We start from the raw sequence: 22,606 nt of genomic DNA on the forward strand, positions 1-22,606 counted from the left end.
TAGTGCTAAACTGTGTATATGTTACATTGTGTTGAATGTTCCATTCAACACTTAACTTTTTGTTTACTAAAGATCCGCTTAACCTTTTGGTTTACTAAGTAGTAGCCATGGGAGGGATCTCAATCTGGATTGGAATTGTGGTGGGGGCAAAGGATTAACAGCTTACCTTCCCACCCCCTGCCCCTCCACCACCAAGCCAGATCAGATGTCCCCACAACTCCTGTGTAGTAAATGACAGATAAGAGTAGCAGCGGCAATTGTGTGTTTAAAGTAATGTGTAACTTGGCCTCTAGACTGCTTACAAAGTTGGACTGATTTAGTATGGACTCATACTGAGATGAGAGTATCACTATCACCATTCCTATTCCCATAACCACTGGTTTCAACACTACCTAATCCATTAGCAAGAGATAGATGGTAGAGCATACATAGAACTGCTCAGATGACTTGTGTAGAATCTTCAAAGTATCCCAGAACTGTGACTGCAGGCTTCTTACTGTCATTGTAATACCATGACATGTTTTTTTCATTGATGAATGTGTCTTGGTCCATGACTATCCGTAGAGGGATTATATACATGCTGTAATTTTAAATTTGGGCACTGGATTGTTACATTATCATATAGCCATGAAAGTCAGACAAGAGTAACCCTTCCATGAGGTGAGGCGGTCACCTCAGCTAGTATGTTATTGGTGGCAAGATGACCTCTACATTCCACTCTTTATTAACCGAAAGATGAGAGAGAAGGGAGCGCACAATAAGGGAGTGATATCTGGTGCTCTGCTTCAGGCACAAAGATCTTGAGTGCCCACTGCTGTCAGACTTGTCCTGCATACATTTTTTTTTAAAAAGGCTACAGTTTTATTCTTGTACATCCTCAGACCCTGTTCCCTGATATAGAACAATGACTTCCCTGCCAAAAGGACCTGCCAGAATTGCTAGCATATTAACTAAGCTATAAATAATAGTAATTTTAAAAGTACAGTCTCCAAGTATTAGTCAAATGTTGACATATATTAAAAGGCCATTATAGAAATGTTTTTGTAGGCATTTATCATCACTTAGTGGATATTTCAACTGTAAAAGACTAGACAAACGTTAGCATTTTTATTTTCAAAGCAGAATTCAAATGTAAATAAGTTGAAAGTTTTTCAAAATGTGCAATTCTGGGATTTTAAAAACCTATACATGTTTTAAGAGAGGCTTAAAACAAAAACTGAGCAGAATTGCTGAATGTTGTGCATAAATGTAGGATATACAGGGACTTGAGTAAATAGCTCAAGTCCCATCTGCTAAGGGCATGCATGATCCACAAGCTTTCTGCTGTGCTGAGACTTTCTCTCTTCTGTGGCAGCAAAGGCTGTCAAATTCTAGGAAAGTTAGGCATGTATACTCGGGAGCTAGAGTTGGGTCTAGGGATGTGCACGATTCTACGGATTCATGCACTAGTTCAGCACCAAACCAGTTCAGATGCAGTCCGAAAAGGTTCTGCTGCATGGGGAGGGGAGTGGTGAGCAGGATCTTTACGAAGGAAGAGAGCAGGTCCTTACCTGCTCTCTGCCACTGCATGCAGTTCCCTGCTGTGGTGGTGCTCATCCGAAGAACCCGTGCAAGGCGCTGGCATGCATATGGCATTTGCAGGCACCATTTGCATGGTCAGCAACCCAATACTAACCATGCAAATGACGCCTGCTTATGCGTGGATGCCATGTGCATGCCAGTGCTGTGTACGGGTTCTTGGGATGAGTGCCGCTGCAGCAGAAAGCTACATGCAATGGTGGCGAGCAGGAAAGGACCTGCTCTCCTCTTTTGTAAAGATCTCGCTTGCTGCTCCCCTCCCCCGCAGTGCCGAATCAGTGCACTGACCAAGGTTTGTGCACATCCCTAATTGGTTTCCATGACTGAAGGGTTCAGATCTACTGACACATTTCTCTAGTTATCCTAGCTGGGACATTTTACAAGTACTCCAACTTCTGGAGCACCTTGTATAGAATCACAAAGTGGAGACAAGCACATTTTGTGAATTATTCATTACTTAAAAGCACAATTAACTGTTTAGAGAATCAGAATGCAAAATTTATGAAGTCAGATAAAAAGCACCCATGAAGCAAGTCAGATAAAAAAGCACCCATGAAGCAAGTGCATGCTAATATACTGGCAACACTTCAAATACATTGATATTCATTATTGAATAGAATACTATCTAACTGAAAATTCGAACAGTAACAGAATAGCATTTGTTTGTAGATGTGGGGTATCTTATTTGTGAACTACAATGTCCATGCATGGTCTATTCCTTTTTCTGTAAATGAAAGTCAGATGCACAACAAGCTGCTGTAGCAATAAAACAATTCAACAAAATTTGAATAGTTTACAAGTGTTATACATAGTGTTACAGTATATGGTCAAACTCTAGTGTGGGTGTAGTCAATGGTAAAGCTCCAGTTCATTCTGAAGGACGATTTAGTTAGTACCAAGCATTTAATTCTGCTCCATAAAGAACTATTAAGGCTGAAACTCTTTTTCTGGTTAATATTGCAAAAAAGGTACATATATTCTGAACCATAAATTCTAAATTTCTTTAAGTTCAGAGCTTTAACTTCCAGCTAAATCTGCTGCTCTGTTACAGTAAGATCAAAGGTTGCAGAATTATGTAGTTATTACAATAAGGCAAGAACTCTGCTTCACACAAAAACCACATGCTTTCGCGCGCTCGCCAATAAGCTGTGACGAACCATCCTCCACACAACATTGTACTTGCCATGGGGGGTGGCTAGCCTAGCTGAGCCCCCACTGCTCAGCCCCCAAGCACTTAAAAACCCGGCCCAATCCCTTCTGCAAATTATTCAAGTAAATAAAGGGGCCCAGGAGGACAGGGATGATGGCTAAAGGGACATTTCTTTCCTATCTTCCAAACCCAAGTGGATGACAACGACAACAACTTTAAGAGGAGGGTTGAAGCCCAGGAAGTTCCAGATGGCAGGAAGGAACTATTCCCAAAGCAACTTCCATCTCCTGATCCAGCAAATCAAAGCAAAGATGGATTCCCCCACTGCTCAGAGCCCATGAAACTATGGAGTAGCCAAAGCTAGAACCTTAGCTAGTCTGGACGCAACTTGATCTGCAGTATGCCAATGTAGTGTTCTTAGTTCCACCCCTCAAGGCCCATCTGGGATGCTGGGGTGGCCACATTGCTTCATCAGAGATGCATATAACATTTCAAGACTGCAGTACGCCATGGTTCTTAGTTCTTCCCTAAAGAGAAAAAGCTGTGGGCAACCATATTCAAACTAGAACTACTATGATGAACTAAATGGCAAGGTTTGGTTTAGAACAGGGGTGGGGAACCTTGGCCCTCTTGAACTACAACTCCCATCATCCCCAGCCACAGGAGTTGTAGTTCAAAAACAGCTTGAGGACCAAGATGCCCCACCCCTGGTTTAGAATGTTGCTTTCTAAGGATATGTTAACAAAATGGCAACAAGGGTTTCGTTAAGCATAAAACATTATCCTAACTAAAAAGAACATGCAGATTGCAAAATCTGGTTTAGTAATAGTGTACCAGTTCATTTGTGAAAACAGCTGCAGCGTGATTAAATTGTATAGCCTGTACTTTATTTTTATTTAAATAAATAAATAAATAAATAAATAAAATAAAATAAAATAAATAAATGTCCCAATATAATGATCAGCATTTCACTTTCATGTAAAAATTAGTGCTTCATTAAAGCGGCACTAACCTTCTCAAGGACCTCCCTTGCTTGTGTTTAGGGAAAGTATCACTTGAAGGACTGGACACTGACCTACCCTTATATTAATTGAATCTATTTCTTCTTTAACACAAGCAGAATTTGCACACATCTACTCACTCACCCTTCCTCTTTGATTAGTTCATATTGCTGCTCTCTGAATCCTATGGTCTCAAGCTCCCTGCCACCTCTTTCTCCCTGCATTGAATGGGTACATGATAGGAATAATACCCACTTTCTAAACTGGTTTTAATGAGTTATTGGTTTTATCTGTTTTTATATTTGTGAACCACCTAGAGCCATCTGGGTGAGGTGAAATAAAACAAAATAATGGAATGCATGTATTTTCCTCATAAAATATACTCTCAGTGCATTGTTCTTGCAGCTGAATATGTTTTAAAAATTATATTTACAATTTATGTTGATAGCTGAATCTAAATTAATTTTTGCTATACAAATCATTTCCAGACAAGTGGCAGGATCTCTAGATCATTTTTTGCACATTTTTGCAGCACATGAGGCTAATCCAGGGCACACCCTAAGCAGAAATTAAAGCCCCTGTGCTCCTCATGCAATGCCTTGTGGGATATCTAGAGGCTAAGAAAACAAGTCCAGGTCTCTCTTGATCCACGCTTCTGGGAGTAGTGTGGGCTGTGTGGGCATGTGTCTTGCACACCATAGAAATACAGATCAATTATCTGGGGGAAGGTAGGTTGAACCCTGCCTCCCCCCCACTTCACTGCAGTCATGTGAATAGCCCCAATGCCAAAAAACACAGAGGTTAATCACAGGTTATACCTATAAAGACAGGTATATAACAAGACGACCCCTCTATATTTAACAGGAAAGAACTGCAGGGAGAGGAATTGTCATGGATTTGGGTAAATATGGTACCAAGAAACTGCATGACATTTTCTTCACTAGTAATGAATATTTTAAATTAACAATCCCTGTCTTCAAAACCCTTCTACTAAAACAGTTTTTCTTCTTCTCATGAAAAAAGAATTTTGGCTATTTTGTAGCCTTTTTAGAAGGGGGGAAAAAGAGTACAAGAAAATCAAAGATCAATGAACCCAGTTTATAAAGAGGTTCCCAAGTATATCTGGTCTAGCAACTTCAGACTTTCTGGTTTTAGAACTACAGAGTACTCCCTTGTCCCAAGGTATACAATTCTGAATAGTGCGCACACACACACACAAACACAAACACAAAGAAAAGAAAAAAGAGCAAGCCACAGAGGAAAGGAACTGTGAGAAATTTTTGACAACATCCTTTAAGTACTGTGGTTTGACTCAACATTGCTGCTGACAATGTTCCTCTCTGGATCATCCCACAACAGCAGCTTAAACTCTTCATAGAAACTCAAAATCTATCTGTCACAGTGCATCGACTGTTTTCCGAGTCATTGACTTTACAGAGTCTCCTGCAGAGAAAAAGGATCACAACAGGAATAATCTTCAATTTTCCACAGTCATTCTGCTTGTTTCAAATCCATTATGAAGGAATACATGGATAAAGAAAAACCATATTCCCGTTATTCAATTCTTATACAGAAGATGATTAATCAGAAGTTTAGTAAAAACAGAAAAATAACTCTTCATTACTTTGTGGATTTAATGTAGAGAGAAAAAAGAGACAAAGGAAGTTATATTACTATTGTTATGATGAAGAGACTGCTTGAAGGTAGCCCAGTATTCTTGGATGATTTTTCCTCAATGGCAGATAATAGTTGGGAGGAGTATGGAAATTCCTCTTGAATGTTAGCCATCAGAGACTGCAAGAGCTCAGTGCTAAGGGAAAGGTGTAAGAGGTGTGTGTGTTGTAGGTGTAGAAGAGAGAGAAAGAAATAGAAGCCTGTAGTTTGGGATGGAGAGAGAGAGAGAGAGAGAGAGAGAGAGAGAGAGAGAGGTGAATACCTTATGAGGTGCAGGACTTCTGGGGATCTGATGCAAAGTAATGGATCACTCCCGATCCTGGCACTTCCACTCCAACTAGCCCAACCTTCTAACCTAGAATTCAGTCCTAGCAGGAGATTATGAGAATGGTTGCCACTAGGTTAAAAGGCTTCACCCCAGCCCACCTCCATATAGCGCGGGGTACTCTGAGATGTGGGAGGGGGAAGTTCTCCCATTTCCTGCTCTTGGCCTCACCGCTGCTCATGCGGGCATGTGACATGGTGGAGGGAAGTATGGCAGCCGCTTGTCTGACAGGAAAGGCAGGTGAGCTCCTGCCTCCCCCATAGCTCTTGGAAGCGGCAGCCGATGGTCATGTGTATGGCCTCTATAAGCCTCTAGTGCTCTCCCCGCAAAGGAAAATGAATTAGTACTAGCCCTAGAACCTCTCACCACTTAGAGAAGTGGGGAGCATGCAACAATATATGATGCAGAGAAGGTTTTAAATCCAGAGGAACTCTGAAGAAACACTAGAAAACCCAACCAAATTGTCACTTCCTGAGAGGGGTGTGTGTGTGTGTGTGTGTGTGTGTGAGAGAGAGAATGAATAGGTGGATTTGGTTTGATATGGTCACATAATTCTATTGACATTAACCATTAGATAATGTCCAGGGTTTTATAAAAAATCATTTCCTGAATTACATCATTGTGTTTGAAAAGTTTAACCCCCCGCCCAAAACCAAGCTCTCTTCACTTCAGTACAATAATGAAAGACCTTCAGAGAAGATGGGTGGGCTACACCATGCGACATACGTCATGCAACAGGAAATAATGTGAAATAAGATTTTTTTTTAAATCTTTTAAAAACGCAAGTTTCTAGGCCTTATGGCTGTGGAGAAACACCTGGATAAATACCAAAGTGCTTTTCCACAAAGCACAAGGGTAATAAACTTGCATTTTGAAAAGAATCAAATTTTGTGTGATTCCTTTTGCATAGCACATATGTACAGTGTGCACATATGCACTGAAGAACTCTAAGGGTACTTAGATTGTTGGATTGTTAAATGGGAATTTTGGGCTATGTGTGAAGATTTCTTAGTCTACCTAATTTACACACAAGGCAAGTGAGAGATAGGTTATGAATACAGATCAGGGAAGCTAGCAGTCTTCCCACACAGTCTAAACTCAGAGCAGCTTTGCATTAAACATGTGCAATATAAACAGGAAACATGTCTCCCTAATTACTTAAGGTCATGTTTCTGCCCTTTATACTTCACAGAAATGGATCATAGTAACACTGACCATAGCTGCAAGATGTATAAAACATGAAGAGGGTCCCATCCTGCTTCCCTGTTACCCATTGAAAACACCATCATAATGTTCAGAGCTGCCAGATCTACAGCGGACAGAAACAAGAACTGTAGTGTAAAATGCACTTCAAACATCTATAGAGCAAACAGAAATTCCCCCTTCTTTTTGCAGAAATTGAGGTTGATCACATGACCCAAAAAGTGAGGTAGGAGGATGCAAGCGCACCTCCTCCCTCACCCGTGTGGGTGAGTAGGTTTCCGCCAGCGCCTTTTGGCCTACCAGCAGCCATACTCATCATAGAGCCAGGGGGAAGGAGCGGCCTGGAGGCCTGGCATGCTCCTCCCCCCCCCCGCATTCTCCCTTGCCACACTGCTCACTGCCCTGGTGCTCGTGTGGGCGGCCAAGCGGCAGGGCCCTGGTTAGGTTTGGGAGAAGGCAGGCGCCGGTTCATGTTGGGGGAACACAAGTAGGGGCCTGCCTTCTCCCAAGCCCAGTTAAGTTGGTTGTCTGAACTACTTTAAAATGTTTGTACTGTAAAATAGTTTGGGATGCAGGAAAAGCAGTTATGAGAGGCTTTTTTATACAACAGAACACATATCTTAAGAAATAAAGGGGACTGAAAAAAGAGGGACTACTGATGGAGATTTCTAAAAAAGAAAGAGAATTGCTATGGACTAAGGGCAAGCACAAGACTATTCAAGTTATTAAAATGCTTCAGCAGCAGCTCTCTATGTTGCTATTAAATGAAATTGAACGGAATTTAAAATATGCAAAGTAAAAGTCATTTGAATTGGCAAACAAACCAGGCAAGTTATTGGCTTGGAAAATTAGAAATGAGAAAAAGAATAAGCACATATCCAAGGTATCAACAAAAAATGGGCTTTCTTATGATGAAAGGGAAATAAAAAGGGAATTCTTTAGATACTATTCTGAACTATATAAAGGAAACAAAGTAGAAGATATAAAAATTGATAAATTTCTGAAGACACAAAATATCCCACAACTTTCCAAGGATTATATAGAAATTATGAATGCACCAATATCAATAATGGAAATAACGGAAGTAACAAACTCAAGTAAACCCAATAAAGTGCCAGGTCCTGATGGCCTATCAGCTTCATACTACAGATCCTTTAAAGATCAATTATTACAGCCTTTGCAAAGGATGATGAATGATATTGTGCAAAGAGGAAATATGCCGGAGTCTTGGAAGCATGCCAACATTGCAGTAATTCCAAAACTGGATCAAGACTTAACGCAAGTTAAGAATTACAGGCCAATTTCACTCTTAAATAATGATTACAAACTTTTTGCTGCCATTTTGGCAAGGAGAATGAAGGTTGTACTAAGAGCTTTTATTCATGAAGATCAAGCAGGCTTTTTGCCAAAAAGGCAATTAAGAGACAATGTGAGAACAGTCCTGAATGTACTGGAGTATTATGAAAAACACAATGATAAACAAATAGCTATGATCTTTCTGAATGCAGAGAAAGCATTTGATAATGTTTCCTGGCAGTTTATTTGGAGGCTACTGGATGCAATGGGAGTTGGCAATAATTTCACTAGAGCTGTTAAGACAATATATTTGGAGCAATATGCTAAAATTATTATAAATGGGGAACTATCAAATAATTGTAAAATACAAAAAGGAACCAGACAAGGTTGCCCACTTTCCCCATTACTTTTTATATTAGTTCTGGAAGTCATTTGTAGAAATATCAGAGAAGATGAACAATACAAGGCTTGAACATAGGGAAGCAGGAGTACAAACTTAGAGCCTTTGTGGATGATGTGGTGTTTTTTCTTGAAAATCCATTAGAGAAGATCAGAAGGCTCTTGGAAAAAACAGAACAATTCGGCCAATTGGCTGGGTTATATATAAATAAAACAAAGGTGTTGACAAAGAATATGGACCAGAAATCCAAGGATAGACTCTATGAAATAAGTGAATTGAAAGTGGAGAAGAAAATTAAATATTTGGGTGTCTGGCTGACAAATAACAATTCTTTGTTGTTTTCAAATAATTATGTCAAAATATGGAATACAGTAAAAATTGATTTGCAAAGATGGACTAGAATGAACTTATCTTTAATGGGAAGTATTTCAGTTGTGAAGATGAATGTTTTACCTAAAATGTTTCTTTTTCAGACTATTCCTATAATTAATATACATTAAGTTGTTTTAAGCAATGGCAAAAGGACATAACTAAATTTGTTTGGCAAGGGAAAAGACCAAGAATTAAATGTAAAATTTTAACAGATGCTAAAGAAAGAGGTGGTCTTACCCTGCTGGATTTAAGGTTGTATTTTGATGCTGTTTGTTTGACGTGGTTAAAGGAATGGATAACATTAAGAAATCCCAGAATACTTGATCTGGAAGGATTTGATAGAAGGTTTGGATGGCATTCTTATTTGTGGTATGATAAAACTAAAGTGCATAAAGATTTTCTTAATCACTATGTAAGAAGGAGTCTAATGTGAGTGTGGGTAAAATATAAAAAATGGTTGGAACCTAAAACTCCATTATGGGTATCCCCGATTGAAGCTTTAGCATGTAAAGAGATAAATATGCAGTCTGAATGGGGTACCTATAGAGATTTGTTATGTTTTCAAGATAAGGGCTGTAAATTAAAAAATCTAACTGAAGTTCAAAATTTGGTTAGTAACTGGTTTCAGTACCATTAGTTAAACGAAATTTATAAGAAGGATCTTAAAGCTGGATTTGAGGATCAGATGTCGAGATCTGAAAAGGAGTTATGTGAAAATGATTAGTCTCCAAGATGTATAAGTTGTTGCTTTTGGAGGAGACAAGAGATGAAGTGGTTAAAATGACTATGATAAAATGGGCTCGAGATGTGGGTCATAATATAGAGATGGCAGCTTGGGAAAAATTATGGAAAACTGATTTAAATTTCACTGCATGTTATACTTTAAAAGAAAATTGTTATAAGATGATGTACAGGTGGTATCTGATACCGAAAAAATTAGCATTGATGTATAAAAATGTTTCAAACAAATGTTGGAAATCTGGACAATGTGAAGGAACCTTCTTCCATATGTGGTAGTCATGTGGGAAGGCAAAGGCCTTTTGGGATATGATATATAATGAGCTGGAAAAATTTTTTTTAATGACATTTCCTAAGAGGCCAGAATCCTTCTTCTTGGGAATAACTCAAGGAGAGTTCTCTAGAAGAAATTTAACTTTTTTAATGTATGCAACCACGGCGACTAGAATAGTATATGCACAGAAATGGAAAGATAATAAAATGCCTTCAAAAGAAGACTGGTTGATAAAAATTTTTGAATATGCGGAGATGGCAAAACTTACAACACTTATAAGGGACGAAAACTTGGAATGTTTTAAAGAAGATTGGGAACCTTTCTTACTTTACTTAAAGAACTATTTTTCTAACATGGACCTTTCAGCAGGGTTTGAAATTTAGTATCACAGCAGGTTGGGGTAGGGTAAAATCAAATTTATCGGAGTATATATGTTTTGTAATATTATAGCAATGGCTTATATGTATAGTTAACAAGAACTGTGGAGACTGGTAAGCAGGAAGTCATTATTTACTTAAGTGTAACTTGATTGCTAAGACATTGTAAAAATCAATAAAACTTTAAAATGGCAAAAAAAAAAAGGAAGTTTGTACTTCCTTATATAGAATTTTATTATATAGTATATAACTGTATTTCCTTATATAGAACAGACTAGGCTTGTGCATTTTGATTTGGGTACAAAACATTTTGTGCCCAAAAATGGCAATTTTGGAGGTTTTGTAACCAAAAAAAAATCAAAAATTAAAAAAACAGAGTTTTTGTTTCCAAATCGAAATGACTGTGTTTCGGACAGAATGCCTTTGTTCTTCCAAAAAGCACTGCAATTGAAATTGACTTCTCTGACTCTCTCCACTCCAGCTGAGGCACTGAGTGATTAGCAGAAGATAAGATATCCAAAAAGCTGTTGAGTATGAATGGTTTAGTTAAGTATGTGTTGTATTCAGTGTCACTGAAATGCAAACTGACCTTGCAAAGGGATTTGGAAGACAGCATTTTGAGGAAGAAATACCCAAATATCTTTGGGAGCTCAATACAATTCCAAAGCTCTTGCTAAAAGCCATGGTATAAATTGTGTGGAGAAGCTTTTTGAGAAGCTGGTTAGGAAAGTTCTGAAATTACACAGGTTTTTCTTTCCAAAGGTTTAGAAAGAATCTCTTGACTTGTTCAGGGGTATTTTGAAGAGCAATTTTGTTTTTCTTCTGATTTTTATGAGTTATAGTGGTGTCTATGTTTTGTTGCCCAAGTTGAGCAGTCTAATGTAATTTAGGCCACAATGTAATTTGGGTTGTGCTGCTGTGCTAGTGCCACAGGGATAGGCTGCCACCTGTTACAAAATTCTTAAATAACTGTGCCAAAAAACTAAGTGTCGTTGTTCATCATTCTCTTCACTCTTTCAACTTGTTTATCTGGGGCTTCAGGGGCAAACCAGTGGGTTGGGTGGCAGTGCCCCAAGGGTGGTGCACCCAGATTCCAAATAGGGCAAAGGGCTGTTTTCTTAGGAATTTTTGAGGTTTACGCGTCTTTAAGATTTCCCCCCGTAGGGAATAATGGAGGTTTCAGCAGCCCCATAACTCCACCTGGGGAGCACTGGGATGGCCTGAAGCAAGTGGTGGTGTAGTGCACAACCACCCCCAAGGATTGCGAACCCATTGGGGTACTGGGCTTTGTTGTTTCTGAGGTGTTGAGTTTAGATTCTCTGGTAGCAAATGAGATTCGTAATGAAAAATCATGAATCCACTCTCATATGCTACTAGAGATTCTACTCTCAGAACACCTCTAGAACAAGAAAACCCTGTACTTCATGGGTTGGCTACCCATGTGGGTGGTTGGCACCCTATGTGCACTACACTGCCACTTGTTCTCAGCCGCCCCAGTGCCCCTCAAGTGGAGTTATGGGACTCCATTATACTCTACGAGGAAAATCCCTACGGGAACCTCCATTATACCCTACGAGGAAAATCTGAAAGATGCATAAATTCTTTAAAAATCAGCCCTTTGCCAAATTCCTCTGAAAAAATTGTGGTAGCTTCCTTGTACCAGCTGGGCACTACCATCAACCACACTCCACTCTGGGCCACCTCTCCCCCACCCCACCCTGTGAGGCGATACTTTTCCTGAAACCTCCATCATACCCTATGGAGAAAATCTGAAAGATGTGCAAACTTCAAACATTCACCTAAAATCAGCAGTTTGCCCAATTCCTTTGAAATTTTTGTCGTAGCTTCAACTCATTGGGCACTATAACCCCTACCTACTCTTTTGACCATGTGACCCATTTTTAAATTCGGATTCGGATTAATCCGGATACAAAACAAAACTGGGGTGATTCAGAAGGCTTAATTTCAGACAAAATACAAAATGGGGTTGATTTGGTTTGGGTACAAATCGAAACAGAAAAAATACAAAATGCGCAACCCTAGAACAGACACTGAGAGGTTGTATCACATAATTATTTGTATATCATTTTTAAATACTACCACTCTGTTACAAGGCAACAAGAATATATCAAAGCTTCAGAATACTACTCCCTAACAGGGGAGGATCTTATCTGTGGGCAAAGTGGACGGTGCTCATCTTAAATTTCTCAGTGAGCCATGTCGTCTCTGGCTCCATTTTGTGTGCCTGCTGCCTCCCTAGGCTGAGCCCTGCTGCTCTTGCCTGCAGCCTGCTGCTGCTTTAAGAATTGTGAGGTGGGTGATGGTAGCCCCTCACAAATGAAAAGCCTCAGATCTTTTAAAATATTAATAAAGCAGGAGCCTATGCTCACTTTTGTTTTTGCAAAGTGGGCGGTCCTAGGACCGCCCTATAAACTAATCAGAGGGCAACTAGCAGAGAGTATACTCAGGCAGCCCGTCAGAGTACCCAGAGGGTGGGGAATTCTTTCCTTCTATCTAGAAGAAGAAGAGAGCAGGTAGGCTAACTGGTTGCTGGTAAGTCTGATCTTTGGCTGGCTTCTTTGCATTTGTTTTGAGGGGGCAACCTCTGCTTTTTCTCCCTTGTTATCTGATTTGATCAGTATTCAAAGCATTATGGCCGATTCCCAAAATGACATGCCATAGAACACTGGAAGGAACAGCAAACTGTAAGACTAGACTAATTAGACTAGAAACTGGCATGAGAAGCCAGAAAGTTCTTTTAGGGCATATGTATGGATTTCTGAGTCCAAACTGCTTTTCAAATAATTGCAAAAGTGGAATTCCATTTGGGTGTGGTGTATGTACAGAAGGAATGGATTCTGTTGGAAGGAAAATAATTTTTAAAACCAATTTGCTATGCAGAGAGCTAACCAGGTTTTTTCCTCTGGATTGTAGTCAGTATCTGTGACATTAACATGTCCACTGGGGGTTATGGTTCACTGGGCAAGGATTAATGAAGTGATCTCTATTTAAAAATACGTGCTGCGCCGAGCACAGAGCATCTGTGCCTTCGGCCAGCCCACCCACCGCCACTGCCCCTCTGACACTGGTATGCCTGGCTTTCTGGCTGGATGGCTGCTCCCCCACCCGCTTCTCACCTCCCCCTGTGTTTTCTGGTAGGCCGGCTGGCCAGCCTGCTTCCTCTATCCCCCACCCCACACTTTCTGGCTTGCGGGCCAGCCGGAAAGCTGGCCCAGCACCTCCTCCCACCCCGTTCTCCCAGCGGCTGGGCCAGGCTGGCCTGCCACCTCCGACTGGAGGGCAGCTGTGCTGGCCCACCACCGCCACCTCCTCCAGCCAATCGGCGGCTGGGCCAGGGCCAGGTTGGCCGGCCATTTGCTCTTCCTCCCAGCAGCAGGCCTGCCTGCCACCACCTCCTCTGTCTTGCCAGCGGCCAGACCAGGGCCAGGCCGCCCCCTCTGGCCGACTGGTAGCTGAGCCAGGCCGGCCCGCCACCGCCGCCATTGTCTCCTGTCCCTGTCGCTATCCCCCAGGCAGCTACTTTCGTGAGAGCTGCCATGCATGGAATTAGCGATGGGTACGTTTAAAAGAATTAAATTTATAGATTGCTGCTTGCTAGGATGGACACACAGGCTAATTGGTGGGACCCCAGGGCAAGCAGAGTGTGGCACCCAGCTGCTCAGCAGGCATGGAGTAAACAGTGGGTATTCCCATGCTTCTTTGCTTCCCATGGTGTCTTCTAAGATACAGGAGATGGTTCAAAGCTGCAGCAAGCATTACTGAAAAACCTGTGATTTTTCTATTATTTATGTATGCAGGCAGAGCTGTCCTTTTAACTACAGAATGCATTTGTTCTCCACTTTAGTAGCTGGTCTCTATTTTACCTATGGCTTATATAGATCTCTTTACTTTTACATGTATAGCCTGCACTTTCTCCAAGAAGCCCAGAGTGGTGCATATGGTTACATTTATCCTCCCACCAGCCCTATGAGGAAGGTTATGCAGAGTGACTATCCCAGAGTAACCCAGTGAGTTTCATGGTTGAATGGGGATTTGAACTTGGATTCCCCATCTAGTCCAGCACACTAACCACTGTACCACTCTGGCTTAGTGTTATTTCTTATTATTTCTAATTAGCAGTATTCATTTTTTAAATAGTCAGAGCTGCCTTGGTGATTTCATTTGTCATTTACTCTCCACAGAAGCAGCCTTTTGTAGCTAGTCTCTGCATTATTTGTGGCTTGTACACAGTTCTCTCTCTCTCTCTCTCTCTCTCTCTCTCTCTCTCTGTGCGTGTTTTGATCCTGCTGTGTTAGATACAAATCTACACATTACTGTAGTCCTGTTTAGCACTATAAAGCAACTGATTTTTTCCATATTTCTGTGTATTTCTGCTGATGAGCAATTGAGATTTGTGTGCTTGTGTCTGAGTCTGTATTTTGATCCCATTTGTTAGCTACAAATCTACACTTAACTTTGCCAGTTATTACTAAGGCAGTCCTGGCTCTACCTCCACAGCTACCCACAATTGGTTTTGCCTCTTGCACTGGCCACAATGGACTCCACCTCTCATGATCTGTGGCTCCACCTATCACCTGCCCTGCATAGCGCCCTCCACCCCCACCCCCTGTCCCAGGAACCACCAGTCCCCACAGCTTCCTCATGTTGTTTTATTACTATCATGTGCCAAATGGGGCTTACCTACAGGTCAATAATCCCTTTCTCAAACCTAGTACTTTGCTTTTATGCTGGCTCTCTTATCACTTTCCCTTATCACTTTCCAGGTGGTATATGCATATTTTCAATAATAACGTTAATAAATACACTCTTATCCATCCCCACATACTCACAGGGACAGATTCAGCAAGTCACTACTTTGATTTCAGGGCAAAGACTTGTTCTCTGTAGCTCCCAAGGACAGGACCAGGTTTAATGGGTTTAAGTTACAGGTAGTAACTTAAGTTTAAGTTACAGGTATATTTCAGCTGAACACTGGGAAAAATTCTTAATGGTAAAAGCAGTTTGACAATGGAACTAATTACTTGGGGGTTGAGCTGGTGAACTCTCCCCTGACTGAGATCTTCAAGCAGAGGCTGGAAAGCTATCTATGGAGCATGCTGTAACTCTAGATTCCCTGCACTGAGCAGTGATTTGGTCTAGACCAGGGATTCTCAACGTTGGGTCCCCAGACGTTATTGGACTTCAACTCCCAAAATCCCCAACCAAAGGCCACTGGGGCTGGGGATTATGGGAGTTGAAGTCCAGTAACATCCAGGGACCCAACGTTGAGAATTCCTGGTCTAGATAGTCTACAAGGCCCCTCCAACTCTATGATTCTTCGAAGAAGCAAGAGGATGTGGAAGACCAAACAGGGCATTCCTTCCAACACAGTGTTCCATTCTATCAAATGGTAACTGGCATATTTAAACTGTGTGAGGAGAAATGTCGGTTTGCAGACAGATGAATCTGTAGGGATTGTTTATAAGCACAGAAAACAATTGTTAACAACAATCTCTAAAGCACTGTTAACAATAATCTCTAACCCAAATGCAATTTTTATAAGGTCACAACTTTGTACTGATCTTCTAATCCACCTAGAACCATAACACCATTTGAGGATGAATACATTATTGCTATATGGAATGTAGATCCACAAAGTAGATATTTCTTCTTCTTCTTTTTAAGGATTAGAGTTTCAGAGGCTGAAATATTTCAACTGGATGATTAACCAGCTTCACTTCAAATGGATGAAACCAAAATAGCATTTAATATCAATCAATAGGATGGTGGGCAGAGGGATAAAATGAGTAATGTAAGATTATAGCTCCTTTTCTTACCATATAGAGGCAACTAGTATTTATGTTTATTGTTAGCACTTACCATTTCCTTGTGATTTGGATAAAATGTTTGTTCAATTAGAGGGAACTTCTCTGGTCCCAGGGTTCTGTAGATAGACACCAACTGGGCAAACTGCAGAGAAAATAAACAGAACTTTAAGCGCAAAAGGCAAATTAGGCAGAAATGACCTCAGCACTGTTATTCAACCCTTTAATTACTACCCACCAAAAGCTCAAGATGCAATTCCAGGATACCTTTATAGCTTGCCACATTCTGATTAGAAATCATTCTGATGATTTCCAACAAAGAAAGAACATATAAAAAGCAAAGTGTACAAGTATAGATTATCCCATATTGGGTTAATAACACTACTTACAAACACTAATTACTGGAGGTCCGTGCTTCAAGACTACCCACTTTTAGCATACTTCTAAGCAGATGTGTTTTGGATCAGATTCTGAATAGGACAAATAGAGTGCAATTTCCAATACAAATATTTTATTCTTTTGCAAAGTTACTAGTTCTTCATCAGGCTTTGGAGGCAACTCCCACACAAACAAGGCAAGGCATCATCCCACATAGCCCCCTTCAAGTCAGTCTTGCAAGAACAGTATCCTTCTTAATCACCAGCATCCATTTCAGTGAGAGTTCCCTGGCCATCATTTCTCTCAAATCAACAGCCCTGGAGGCTTTTTAGACAAGAGGTTTTACTGTGAATTTGGGGCATAAAGGATACTCTGACGCAAAAAGAAGATTTTTTTTAACCTGGACATAAATCGGGCTAAGTTCCAATATGGAGGGAGAAACCCGAGTCATGTGTGAAGTGCTCTCTGAAATATCGTACAGACTTCAGGGTCAATCTGGCTGATATGTGAACCCACATATTGTTCACCCACCCTCCTAAAGTAAAGTCTTGGCAAAGTCATCATCTGAAAAAGCTCCAGGAGACCATAGCATGCTTGGAACTGATAATCGAGGTCATGATGTGCCCTTATCACACACTTAACTTTCAGTATAATTTATTAACCAGAAAGGTTGGCCTTCCAGCAGAGAACTCTTTTAGCTTCAGCAAACTCTCTCTTGATTTCAGTCAGAGACAGAATGACAAAACAAATTAGGTAATTCTGTCTCAAATTTGTGGTGCTGATATCAGCATCTTGCCTCTTGCATGGCATAAGGATTAGGCCTCTTGCATGTCATAAGAGTGTAGATGAAGGCATAGAAAGAACAGGAAAGATTATAAAATTACAGAGGTGTATTGCAAGGATTACTCTTACAAATCACACAAAGAGCCCCCAACCAACACACAAAGTACTGATCTGTTCATCTGGCTGATAGTACAGCTGGTATCACCAGATTTTCTTTTTAAGGACTCTGGAAACTTGGAAAATGCTGTGGCGGACATCTCAACTAATGAAGTGCATGCATAAGGATTGCACTGCAGGGATGCAATGGGGATCCATGTGCAACTTCCCCAGTCCCTCTAAATTACACTGTTGTGCAAGTGGGCGAAATATCTAGCTCTGCCTATATTCTGGAAGCGATCTGTAAGAGAGGAAACACATTACTGAGGGTCAGCAACATGTTTCCTCTTTTACAGATCTCTTCTGGGTCACAGAGCTGGGAAATCTCACCCACTTGTGCAACAGCATACCAGTAGAGAAACTGGAAAAGTTGCATGTGGGTCTCCATTGCGTACCCACAGTCCCTTGCTATGTGCACACATGATGAGTTCATTCAGCCAATCAAAAACTGTGTTCTACCCAGGTTTGGGAGCTGTATGTGCTCCCAATTTACAATTGTGTGGAAGCAAGGAGGAGAGGAGGAGAGCTGGTCTTGTGGTAGCAAGCATGACTTGTCCCCATAGCTAAGCAGGGTCTGCCCTGATTGCATCTGAATGGGAGACTTGACGTGTGAGCACTGCAAGATATTCCTCTCAGGGGATGAAGCCTCTCTGGGAAGAGCAGAAGGTTCCAAGTTCCCTCCCTGACTTCTCCAAGATAGGGCTGAGAGAGATTCCTGCCTGCAGCCTTGGAGAAGTCGCTGCCAGTCTGTGAATACAATACTGAGCTAGATAGACCAATGGTCTGACTCAGTATATGGCAGTTTCCTATGTTTCTGTGTTCCTAAGGTAAGAGGAAAACCTGGGTAGAAGTGTTTGTGTGGAAGCAAGGTAAGAGGAAAAGCTACCCAGGTTTTCCTCCTACCTTGCTTCCCCACAATGGGGCTATTCTTACGATCACAAAAATTGGGCTAGGAAAATCCTAGCCTGATTTTTGTGATCGTCAGAACCACCGGGCTCGCAGCCGAGCCCGATGGTTCTGGAGTGGCTAACCCACTCCTGTAGCCCGCCCCTTAGCCTGGGTTTGCGCTCCTGCAGCTCTGCGCCCCGGCAACTTGTGAGTAGACCCCCAGCCGGGAGGCTTAAAAGGAGCCTCCCGGCTCAGCGGTCTCCCCAGTATGCCCTGCATGCTTGCGCAGGGCATACTGGGGCTTCCGGGGGCCGCGCGGCCCCCAAACTCCCTAGCCCCCGCTGTCTCCGTCTTGGAGCCGGCCATCGTGTGGGCAGCCGATCCGGCTGCCCAGGGCTCCCTGACCACTCGTCTGCGGGGAGAGTGGGCCTAGCCCGCTCTCCCCACAGTTTTAAAAAAAGCAGGTCTCATGGATCGTGAGTCCCGCCTCAATCACTTCTACCCAGGTTTTTCTCTTACCTTGCTTCCACACAACCAAAAATAGGGAGCACACACAGCTCCCAAACCCGGGTAGGACATAGCGGATTGTGTGAAGAACTTATTTGTTAGTTAAGATGTCAGCCAGTGAGTAGAACATCCCTGAATCTACAGAAAACCCACTTGTCATTCGCAGCACAATATCCCTAAACTATAGAAGGTAAGTAAGTCCAAAGCTCCTTTGAAGCCTGAACCACAAGATAAGACTGACTCAATCCCAAGGTAAATGCATTTAAACTTAAAGGAAAAGATGTATTTGCAAATAAAGTCTCAGCATAGACAATCATGTGAAGAGGTCAAGGTCCATTTGTATTCATTACTACAGCAGCATAGGAACTGCATCACTGTGGCTTCATCTCCTGCAGCTCTAGTAGCTTCTAATGATGGGCAATCTTCCCATAGTTCACCCCAGAATACACTTGGCCTAACCAAGCTTTCTAAGAGAATTTTGAGGGGGCGGGGAGACCTCGGATCTTTTTGCTCATTTCCATAGAAAGTTTGGAAAAGCCACATGTGGTGAGGAAAGCCTCACTACAGATAAGCCTTGAAGGTTGGCTTGAATTCAGGTGTGTCATTTCTGGCTGGGGTGCATAATACTTGTAGTTTTATTTGCCTCCAATCCCATATGAATCTGGAGGCACAGAAACTATGTCCTATGCATCCTAGTAGCAAAAAAACGTTCCTGATAGTAGCCTGGAACATTTAGGCAAGTTAAGGCTACAGTGAGCCTTTGCCTGCTGCCCATAGTTTCTTAAGGGAAAGTATGCTCAGGGTGGGGGTGGGAAACAGGCAGGGAGGCACTGGGCTTCAATTCAGAGGTGGTTTGGCTGAGCTCGTAATGCAGCACAGATTTCCAAATGGGTCAGTTTGTATTCTGAATTCCCTCATTTTTGAAGTTTGCCACAATCACTAGTAGTTTCTAGATACAGATAACAAAGGGGTGAGATGAATTATGTGCTGCCTTCCCACACAAGGATTACCTGCACAAGGTTTGCTTGAGAAAACACCAAACCTCTACCCCCACCTGATGGTTTCTTGCATCAGAATTATTATTGGAACTACATCAGAACTAGTGGGACACTGTTATCCCTGGATATAAGCTCTATAGAAAGGACAGGGAGGGGCGCCTTGGAGGTGGAGTAGCACTCTATCAGGGGTGTAACTATAATGGGCAAGGGGAGACAGTTGTCTGGGGGCCCACTGCCTTGCGGGGGGGCCCAGAGGCAAGTCACATGACTGACTCCCCCAGCCGTGCACCCGCCCGGGCTTCCTTCAGTTGTATTCATCCTCCGAAATTGATGTGAGTGTTAAGACCTGGAGCTACCAGAACAGCATGTCCTTCTCCATTAAATGACTTGCATCGTCCACAATTTACAAAACCTTTTAAAAAATAATTTAGGATGATGTTCTATTGTGGCACATAGATGTGTTATATATATATATATAATTTTTTTTTACTATGCTTTTTGTTATCACTATTCAGCCTAATTTAAGATTTCTTTACTTCATGAGCTGAGCTTCAGTGAGGGGCGGGCATTTTAAAATCTTGTCTCTGGGCCCACTCCAACCTTGCTATGACCCTGCACTGTATGTTAAAGAAGGGATAGAATCTAACAAAGCAGAAAACCTAGGTGGACGGGAGTCCTCCACAGAAACCCAGTGGGTGACAGGGGTGGTGAAAGCCAGTGTGGTGTAGTGGTTAGAGCGCTGGACTAGGACTGGAGAGACCTGAGTTCATATCCCCATTCAGCCATGATACTAGCTGGATGACTCTGGGCCAGTCACTTCTCTCTCACCCCAACCTACTTCACAGGGTTGTTGTGAGGAGAAACTCAAGTATGTATTACACCGCCCTGGGCTCCTTGGAGGAAGAGCAGGATATAAATGTAATAAAATAATAATAATAATAATAATAATAATTAATAAATAATAAAAAATAATGAACAGAGGGAAAATAAGAAAAACAGAAGGAATAGAACTGCCCAATGGAAGCAAGATCAAGAACCTGGAAGAGAAAGAACATTACAAATACTTGGGCATTCTCCAGGCTGATAACATCGCACACACTGAAGTTAAAAGAAAAATTGGAAGTGAATACATCAGGAGAGTTAGAAAAATCCTCAAGTCCAAACTCAATGGCGGGAACACCATACAAGCCATAAACACCTGTCCTTGATATATTCCTGTTATATATACCTGTTATCAGATACACTGCAGGAATAATAGACTGGACCCAGGAAGAGCTAGAGATGCTAGATCGTAAGACCAGGAAAATCATGACCATCAATCATGCTCTGCACCCCCGCAGTGATGTCGATAGGCTATACCTCCCTTGCAGCTTAGGTGGAAGAGGAATGCTGCAAGTCCATCAAACAGTAGAGGAGGAAAAAAGAGGCCTTAAAGAAAAGATCAATGACAGTGAAGAAGATGCACTTCAAATGATCAATAATGCGAAACTATTCAACACCAATGAAATAAATCAGGCCTACAAGAAAGAACAAGTCAAGAACCGAGCAGAACAATGGAAAAATAAGCCAATGCATGGTCAATATTTGCACAATATAAGTGGAAAATCAGACATCACCAAGACCTGGCAATGGCTTAAGAATGGCAACTTGAAGAAAGAAACAGAGGGTTTAATACTGGCTGCACAAGAACAGGCACTAAGAACAAATGCAATAAGAGCAAAAGTAGAAAAGTCAACAACAAACAGCAAGTGCCGCCTTTGTAAAGAAGCAGATGAAACCGTGGACCACCTAATCAGCTGTTGTAAGAAGATTGCACAGACTGACTACAAACAAAGGCATGACAAGGTAGCAGGGATGATACACTGGAACATGTGCAAAAAATACAAGCTACCTGTAGCCAAAAATTGGTGGGACCATAAAATTGAAAAAGTTGTCGAAAATGAAGATGTAAAAATATTATGGGACTTCCGACTACAAACAGACAAACATCTGCCACACAATACACCAGATATAACTGTAGTTGAGGAGAAAGAAAAACAAGTTAAAATAATCGACAAAGCAATACCAGGGGATAGCAGAATAGAAGAAAAAGAAATAGAAAAAATCACAAAATACAAAGATCTACAAATTGAAATTGAAAGGCTGTGGCAGAAGAAGACCAAAGTAATCCCAGTGGTAACTGGCGCCCTGGGTGCAGTCCCAAAAGACCTTGAAGAGCACCTCAACACCATAGGGGCTATAGAAATCACCATCAGCCAATTACAAAAAGTAACTTTACTGGGAACAGCCTATATTTTGCGATGATATCTATAATAACCAACAGTACTGATGATAAAATTCAGCCATCCCAGGTCCTTGGGAATGACTCGATGTCTGGCTAAAACAAACCAGTCAATAACACCTGTCTGACTGTGTAAACATAAAATAATAATGTTAAAAAGCATTGAAGACATTATGGAACCTTGTGGAACTCTGTACAATAACTCTCACTTGCAAGAGCAACATTCTTCAAGTGACACCATCTGGAATCTACCCAAGAGGCAGGAATGGAATCACTGTAAAACAGTGCCACCAATTCCCAACTCTCTCAGGCGACCCAGAAGGATTCCACAGTTGATAGCTTTGAAAATGACCAGTATCTAAAAGGGCCAACAGGGTTACACTCTCTGTCAATTCCCAATTG

The 22,606-nt window shown here is 41.6% G+C and overlaps 1 protein-coding gene across 1 annotated transcript in view; it reads right to left on the reverse strand.

Annotated features, from left to right (window-relative positions):
* Positions 1-22,606, reverse strand: part of SYN2 (synapsin II) — a 354,597-nt gene that overhangs the window by 129,214 nt on the left and 202,777 nt on the right. The window contains exon 5 of the mRNA XM_053292837.1: positions 16,269-16,358. Within this exon, the coding sequence (XP_053148812.1) occupies positions 16,269-16,358 (90 nt within the window). The remainder of the gene's footprint in view (positions 1-16,268; positions 16,359-22,606) is intronic.

This window comes from Hemicordylus capensis, chromosome 2 (genome assembly GCF_027244095.1).
Source record: "Hemicordylus capensis ecotype Gifberg chromosome 2, rHemCap1.1.pri, whole genome shotgun sequence".
Taxonomy (NCBI): domain Eukaryota; kingdom Metazoa; phylum Chordata; class Lepidosauria; order Squamata; family Cordylidae; genus Hemicordylus; species Hemicordylus capensis.